The sequence below is a fragment of the Monopterus albus genome, unplaced genomic scaffold (genome assembly GCF_001952655.1).
Source record: "Monopterus albus unplaced genomic scaffold, M_albus_1.0 scaffold29.1, whole genome shotgun sequence".
Taxonomy (NCBI): domain Eukaryota; kingdom Metazoa; phylum Chordata; class Actinopteri; order Synbranchiformes; family Synbranchidae; genus Monopterus; species Monopterus albus.
Window position 1 is genome coordinate 5,045,166 of NW_018127909.1, and position 8,423 is coordinate 5,053,588.

An 8,423-nucleotide genomic window follows, 5' to 3' on the forward strand; every position below is an offset into this window, starting at 1 on the left:
ATAAACCAGAGTTAAGTTATGTTTTGACAGGGGGGGGAAACACTTATTCACACAGGGCTTTGTAGTTTTGGATTTTGTTTTCCCTTAATAATAAAAACCTTCATTTAAAAACTGCATGATGTGTTTACTTGTGTTATCGTTGACTAATATTTAAATTTGTTTGATGATCTGAAACATTACAGTGTGACAAACATGCAAAAAGATAAGAAATCAGTAAGGGGGCAAATACTTTTTCACACCACTGTAGCTATTTAAATGTGTCTCTTTGGCCTCAAGGAAACTGTGATGGGATTTCTGGATATTTTGGGACAACAGATTAATCAATAATGAAAATAATCTTTAGCTTCAGTTCTGATCGCTGACAAAGTGATCAAGAATGTACAGTGTTTGCTTCACCCCCCCCCCAACTCCGAATGAAATGAGAGCAATGAAAGCAGGAGTAGCTGAGTCTGTGAATAGCAACAGAGCTGCAGTGTCGCACAGAGTAAACTTCAGCCTGAAGCAGTATCCTCACACACAGTCCATCTGAGGGAGTGAAACAAAGTGCTACTTGTCTGGCCGTGGCCTGCACAGCCCCTGTTGGCCTGTTATTCATTTACAATATCATTCCTAGTTGATGTTTAAAGGACAGTTTTGCTCTGGTGATAAACTGGACTGACTCCACAGACAGAGGAAGCAGCCCGATCAGTCAATATGTGTTTTTGTAGATGAAACTTAAAGATTAGGGACTTCGGTGGCCTGTCCTTTTAAATTCTAGGCCTTATCTCTAACCATTTAACAGATATTACATGGGACAGCTTTAAACCACAGACATATTGCTTTCCATAGGTGGCGTGTTAGTGCAGCGGTTTGCACTGCTGCCTCACAGCAAGAAGGTTCCGGGTTTGAACATCACGGCTTTTCTGTGTGGAGTTTGCATGTTCCCCCTGTGCCTACACGGGTTTTCTCTGGGTACTCCAGCTTCCTCCTACAGTCTAAATACATCCACATTAGGTTGACTGGTGACTAAATTGTCCAGAGGTGTGAAGTGTGGGATATGCTGTGAATACACTTTCCACAAATCTATGTAATTAATAGACAAACTGTGTTCTAAAATAATTCCTATTATATCTCTGAGTCCTGCATGCTCATCTCTATCTGCCTTTGACAGTCTGAAGGCCACTATGCAGACTATTCACTGCAAGTGAATTACCTTTCTTAGATAAGATAGGAAACAGGCCAACCTCTGCCTGCAGCATTAGAAGATAAATAGATCTTGGCTGGATGTCTCCTGGTGCCACCGCCACAGTTAATTAAAAGCAAGATATGTGATTTTAATTTAATGCTTTTACCTAAAGGGTGGGACCAGAAGACAAGAGGCCAAATTAGTGAGGACAGTAATGTTTACAGACTATCGCCTCCACATATGGCGTCTGTAGCAAGACCACAAGGGTTTATCTAGACTGATGCAACTAATGCTGCAACAGAGCCTGACATGATTAGATCCTGCTGTGGGGCTGCAGGACCTGTCTCTAATAAACGTGGCACCTAACAGAGCACTCTTCTTTGTTGTGCAGATGCTATCGCTAAATATCAAGTGGTATTAAGAAAACTTGTTGAGATGGTAGAGTAGATTTAAAAAGATGTAAAACACTTCAACATTCAAACACAACAAATAAAAGGGCACACTGTCCCTAAAGTAAGCAAATTTCAGCATAATGGGCATTGATTTATAGGCCTGGTTCATAGAGGAAGTCTTACAGTAAATAGAAACATTAAATAAGAAGGTAGTTGGAAGGGAAATAAATAACTGATAACATCTGGCTTCTGTAGGCACAGAACAGAATGTTCTCGTTGCAGCAGCTCCAGAGGCTGAAGACTGATCTGCACCTCAAGCACCAGGTTCACGTTTTTGGTGACAAACTCCATTAAAACTACCAAACTGAGACGCACACAAACACACAAAGTTGCCAGAAGTGTGACCCCTGATTGAAGCCTAGAAATAATAAAATAAAAGCTTGGAAAACCTTGAAGTATTGTGTTATTTTCTGCCTGTGTATCCAATGTTTTTGCTATTTTTCTTGAAATCAATTATTATTTTTTGTAATACATTTTATTGAGATGAATGTATTTTACAATGTATTGTTTTTAACACTCTACACTTTTGCACAGTGCAGATTTGGAGCAAAAATTTCAAAGCCGTATTAATGCAACCACCATCTCTCAGAGTGTTTACAGGATCCATGACTAGGGCTGCAACTAAATATCATTTTTATAATCAACTTCATTTATCAATGAATTAATCATCATGTCTAATGTCAAGAAACTGCCAAAATACCTATCACATTTTCCCAGAACTAAAGGTGACATATTAATCTAGCTGGGTTTGCTGCAGACAATCCAAAACACACAGATGATCCATTTCCATTTCAAAAATGAGAAACAAAACAAAAATGTTTGGCACATAGTTTCCCAGTGACTCAAACCATGAATCAGTTGTCAAAAGTGTTGCATTAACTTTCTGTCAATCAACTAATCCATAAATCCACTAACTGTACTAGTTCCATGCATGACAACAACAAAAGCACAAATGAAATGAGCTTATAGACTAAGATGCAAAAAAGAAGACACCACAAACACACAATTAGTGGCTGCCAAATGGCAAACAACCACCAACTGAAACAAAGATAAATTTGCCAAAATAAATATATAAATACAATGAGAAAATATATAAAGGCCCTGTCTATAACACGCTGGCCATGATGTGCCCAGACCTCAGAAATTATGGATGTGATCTTTTTTTTCCTTTTATTTAATCAGGAGTGTGTGCTGAATCCTCTCTAACTATTAAAATCTGGCTTAATTGATTAACTGTACTTTCCACTGTACATCCCTCTCATCTGTTGCCTGTTCAGACACTTAACTTACAGCACGTTGGTGGCCAGAGGGATATCTGCCGCTGCTGGGGCCCTCTCCAGCCCAATGTTGGAGCAGTTGACGACGCAGGACGGCTGGAGTCCCGCCAGCGCGCAGCTGCAGTTAACGGGACAGGGGCTGCAGCTCCTGTCGCCGTCCCCCTGCGGCCCGGAGCCCCGCGCCTCCAGGCAGCAGAGCGCCACAAGCAGACTGGAAAAGAAGCTAAACCTCGGGACGCAGACGCCATGTTTTCGCTTGGATAAAGTCTGTCCATTTCCACAAGGCATAGCTCACTCACATCTCATCGCCTCTGATGGTGTAAGTCCTCTCAGTCTGGGAAGGAACAAAATACACAGAACAGCAAACACACGCGTCCTTTCTTCACGGCTTTCATGTGAGGAGGCAAAACAGAAGAAGGGATCAACTTTTGGACACCGTTATTTGCGCTGCGTCTTCTATACTCTTCTGCTCACATCCCCTTCCTTGGCAAATCTAACGGAGCTTCTCCACAACGTTTTCAGGGGGAAAAAGTTTTGGAGGACTTCCTCTCTCCTCCTCCTCCTCCTTGCACTTCATGCAGTTCCCTGAACCACCGCTGAGAATCGGCACACGTCTTTACTTCCTCTCCCATTTTTTCTGCTTTTGCATGAACACGCAGCAGAAATGCCCAGATGTGATATATATATATATTTACATATATATAAGGGGCTGCTGAGTTACACAATTTGGTTGGTGCCCTTTGCAGAGCCATCGACTTCTCCCATGTGTGAAATACAGTCTCTCTACAGGTGTTTACAGTTTCAGGGTTTGTTCAGTGTTATTGTGGGTTTTTTCCCTTCTTTTCTACACTAAAGTTTTCAGTATTTGATGAACAATAACGTTTTGCTTCATATATTTTAATGTTCAATGTATTGTTTAGTTTGTTTTTTCTCTGCTGTCCTCAGGAGTGTTTGGAGATCTCTCTCAGGACACAGTGTTACTTGAAAACCCAGTGTGAGCCTGAGCCAAATGAACATAGCATCACTTTAAAATCTAAAATATTCCCCTTCAGTTTCACTTATGCTTAACTGACATGACAGTTAATATCTGATTTATCTAAAGCAGTATGAACTATTGATATTGTAACGTTCGAAGAAGGTAACAGCACCCGCAGCAGAACACACACTCAACAATCCTGCCAGCCCTGAGCTATATACATCCTGTCCAGAGGGGCATTATGGGGGATCCTGCCAGGTGCTTCTCCCCATGGGCATTCTGAGGGACCCTGCCAACTGTCTCTCCACTCCTAGTGCTACAATATGTAAGTCTGTGCGTTTCAATATCACTGAGGAAGAAGAGACACCCTAATAAATCCCCTTCTTCACCCACAGGTGGTATCTGTGGTATCATCTGAAGCAGTGCAGGCCACGTGTTAGAGGTGTTTCCTGGGATCCTTGATTTGGCCAGGGCCTGCCCACTCTCCCTACAGACATCTGTTGCTCTTCCTACGCCCTTATCCTCACAGCAACATTTCATTGCAGAGTTCTTATTTGAGAAGCAAGATTTTCTTAAAACTAGTTAATATACAGTTTCCTTTTTTTGCTTCCTAAGTTTGTTAAAATGTTGTATTTCACCCAGTCATAGACTCATGCTGCAGATATTTTCTCGTTATAGAGTATCTTATCATAGGCTGTGAGTATAAGCTCATGAGCATCAGGTGTAGTTGAAGTGTGGCCTTGCTGAAAGAGCTTGTCAGGGGCTGCATGTGTTTTTACAGTGAACAGAGATGAGGAGAGAGGGAAAAATGGCACAAATGTCCAAATAGTCCGTGTCAAGCTTAATTGCATGACCTATAATTACAGAGTCTAACAGGGCTTCACAGGCCCACGTTATACAGAGACACACCATCATTTCAGTTAAGCAAAGAGAAAAACCTCCACAGAAAATGTGACGGTGTCAGACTGTTCAATGCAGGGTCAGCTTTTAGTACTGATGTCTATAACAGCTTGAACATCTATCATTTCCTTTGTTAATTAATTTCTATCCAAATATTCACTTCTCATTATTTATTAATGTAACTTCATGCTTTGTGCATTGAATTGTATGTGTCCTTGTAGACAAACCTTTGACAAACATCCTCTAATGTTCAACTTCAAAGTACTGTAACAGAGTATGAGCTAGTTACACTGGGTATTAATTGGAACTCATTAACTGCAGCAAACACAATAACTAAACACGGCCTCAGTTTTCTCTATGGCAGCGTTTATAGATGTATATCAGCTGTCATTTACTGTCACCAGAAACACTGTATATGCATTTGGTTGTAAATCATAGTATTGACCAAACTAACATTTTGGTGCTAAATGACATGCAAATGGACCAAAGTTATTACAGTTCACCTTAAGGGGCTCATAAATATCTAGACCAAATTTCATGACTTCTGCACCGAGACAGGAATTTCAGTTCCCTCTGTAAAGCCACATTGTTAGGATGGCCATAACAAAACGAGTGGGTGTGTGGATCAGTTTGACTGTATCACATGACAGTGGAACACAGTTCACTGCCTTAAACCCAATATGTGATTTTGTATAAATATATGCATTTATTTATAACATATACTGATAGGAGAAAAAATGTTTTTTATAATCTGAGGATATGGACTTTTGCCACCCAGCTTGTCCTACATTAGTTCCTCCTGATTGAACGGCAATATTAAACCGGGAGTCTTGCTGAGCCGGCTTGTCCAAGTGTGTAAAATGTAGTATTTTGTATTTGTCTGGCCTGGACCAGTCCAGTGTGGGCCGGGTGAAGGTAAAATGAGCCTGGCTCCTGTTTAGTTATGGGGAGGGTCCTCCAGGCTGGCCAGGAAAACAGCACTTACTGGGGCCTCTGTCTGTGTTATTGTAGGGCTACAGGAAGAGAAGGGGAGAGGGTTGAATGCAGAAGGAGAGCGAGAGGAGGGTCTGGAGAGGGAGAGAGATGGGAGCACATAGTAGAGAGGAATAGCAGAGAGTTGTCAAAGGCTGAAAGACAGGGAGCTGAGGATTTGGCAAAGATAACAATAGTGATCAAAACCAGGACAGGAGAGAAAGAAGGAGGTGATCAGTGAAAACCGAGATGAAATGCACAAAAGTGAAAAGTAACTTTTCATAATCTTTCCACTCAAATTTTAAAAGATCACTCAGCACTGACAACAGCTACTGTATAATGACTGATTTCAGAATACACTGTAAAAAACAACCTATAGAAATTACCCCAAAAAAATGAGGTAACAATTTGCATTACATTTTTTCAGGTAAATCTTATCCCTTTCTTTGGGGTAAATGTTATCCCTATAGTTGGGGTAAATCTTATCCCCTTCTTTGGGAACATTTTTAGCCCCATTTTTAAGGCAAATTTTAACCCAATTTTTTAGTTAAAGAGTACCTAAACTCAAAAGCTAATAAACAATCAACTTATTAACTAAAAATATATTATTAATAATATTATTTTAGCAGGCAATTTACCAAAGTACATAATAATAATAAATCAATACCTTTAACCATTATTCAGAAGAGGTTCAAGACATTTAACAGACAGAAGACAATGCTGAGATAAACTTCATTAAAACATGTTCTTTACTAAAATCTCAACAATTAAAATGCAGAACATTTCATCTCCACACTCACAGCCCTCATCTCTGAACACCTGACTCACTTGAGGTATCTAAAAATGCATTTTTTTATACAAAGATACAACCGTTTTTAATGCTTGGATGCTACTTTGAGCACCAGGCAGAAGACAAATATACATTTGACTTTGGAAAAAACTGTCCCTTCATAAACCATTGCTCAAAGAGGTGAGAGGGAAGGCAATAAGATGAGGAGGTTAACAACTTCAATGTGGCAGTTTCTTGAACAATACTGTGCAATTTTGTGTTGTTGAGGTCATTAAGAACTTCTGTTTCATTAAGAACAAATGTTTCTGATCAACTATTATCCCATTGCTATAGGACATACAATTGTATAGGATGTCAATGGCTTCAAAAGTGCATATCCAATTATAGATCAATAACAAGAACAATGTGCAAAGCCCTGCACAACTGGATCACAAAACACTGTCACAATATGATCTATTCATATCATCAACATGACATTAAAGTTAAAGTACTCAAAAATAGTCAAAAATAAAATAAAAATATAAATGTAAATTAAATGTAAAATATAAAAATCAAAAAATGTTTTATAAAAACAAAATTCAGACTTTTTTTCCACAGTATGCAAACGGTTCACTCCATTAGTTTGTTTTTAAGGGTTTGGACCTTTTTGAGTATCTTTGCTCCATCAAGCTCTAGCAAAAGTTTTTGGAATACTTCAAAGGTGTTCTTTAGCATCTTGGGATACTCTAGGTTGAGGGCATAGATTAATCCCATCAACAGCATGCATGCACGGGTTCGGTTTCCACACCTGCTCAGCACTTGGTTACCCTCGATCACAATTCTCACTTCTGCTGGATTGTGATCAGCCATGGGATTGTGGACAACAAGCACCTTCATGGCTTGATCCATGGGGCCCTCCAGTTCATCATACTAGATAAAAACAGATAAAGCACATACATTTTAATCTACAGATAATAAAAAGATGACATTCCAATACATTTCAATTGGTCAAGGAATACATTTTTACACAAGCTGATTTTTAATCAGCAATTTAGTTTGATTCATCAAATTATTAAACAAGTATTTAAAAAACTGGTTAAAATCAGTGTTTAACGATAAGGGTTAATAAGGGGCAAGGAAAAGGAAAATAATGGGAGAGGAGAAAAATAAGGAGTAGAAATAAGTGATAATAAAAGGAAAGGAGGGAAGACATAAAGAATGAATAGAGGAGAAAGAGGAGATGAAAGAAGAGAAAGATAATGAGCAGACAAGAGATAGAAGATGAGAGGAGAAAGAGGAGAGAACTTAACATTTAAAAACATACTTGGCAATCTTGGAAGAGGTCCTCCTGGTGTTCCCCAAGGTATTCAATGAGGCAACAGACAACAGTATCCCTTTTTTTCTCAACGCTCTGGGACTGTAAGGAAATGCATCTTAGTGACAAGATAACCCAAAATATCACTCATCTATTTTAATCTATATGATGAAAAAAATAATTTATACAATACAATTAATTTATTTAGGGCCATTTCACACTGGGTTCCCGGAAATGTTTGAGCACACTTGGCCCGGGAAACGGTTGATTCCAGGGAACAGGCGCGGTTCTCGGGAACACTTGCAGAGGTGGTCTGGGAAACATTTCAGGGCACGGAAGGTTGGACTTGTCGGACAGCGTGTGACATTTAACACCTTGTTACACACGTCACTCACCGTGAGCTGCAGTCAGATAATGGTTTGTAATGATATGAGGTTAACAAATGACATATTAAAAATAGTTACAGCGCCTGATCTGATCAAAGAGCAAACTAATGTCAGTGCAGCCAGACAAAAGAAACTCGCATCGGGCCAGAGTAAGCCCTGTGTGCATTTCTCGCTCCCACACACACACACACACCCACAGATAAGACGTGCA

General features: G+C 39.7%; 1 protein-coding gene and 1 long non-coding RNA gene across 3 annotated transcripts in view; both read right to left on the reverse strand.

The window, feature by feature from the left end:
- The window catches only part of pkd1a (polycystic kidney disease 1a), a 61,077-nt gene extending 57,679 nt beyond the window's left edge, over nucleotides 1-3,398 (reverse strand). Inside the window, exon 1 of the mRNA XM_020596220.1 lies at nucleotides 2,908-3,398. Within this exon, the coding sequence (XP_020451876.1) occupies nucleotides 2,908-3,182 (275 nt within the window). The 5' untranslated portion in view covers nucleotides 3,183-3,398. The remainder of the gene's footprint in view (nucleotides 1-2,907) is intronic.
- A 3,078-nt stretch (nucleotides 3,399-6,476) lies between these two features.
- The window catches only part of LOC109957832 (uncharacterized), a 3,969-nt gene continuing 2,022 nt past the window's right edge, over nucleotides 6,477-8,423 (reverse strand). Inside the window, exons 2-3 of one of the 2 annotated variants that reach the window (XR_002274602.1) lie at nucleotides 7,836-7,928; nucleotides 6,477-7,441 (exon numbers count right to left, since the gene is read on the reverse strand). This is a non-coding gene — a long non-coding RNA (uncharacterized LOC109957832). Of the gene's footprint in view, nucleotides 7,442-7,835; nucleotides 8,344-8,423 lie in introns of those variants that run through there. The other variant, XR_002274601.1, reaches the window with a different exon arrangement.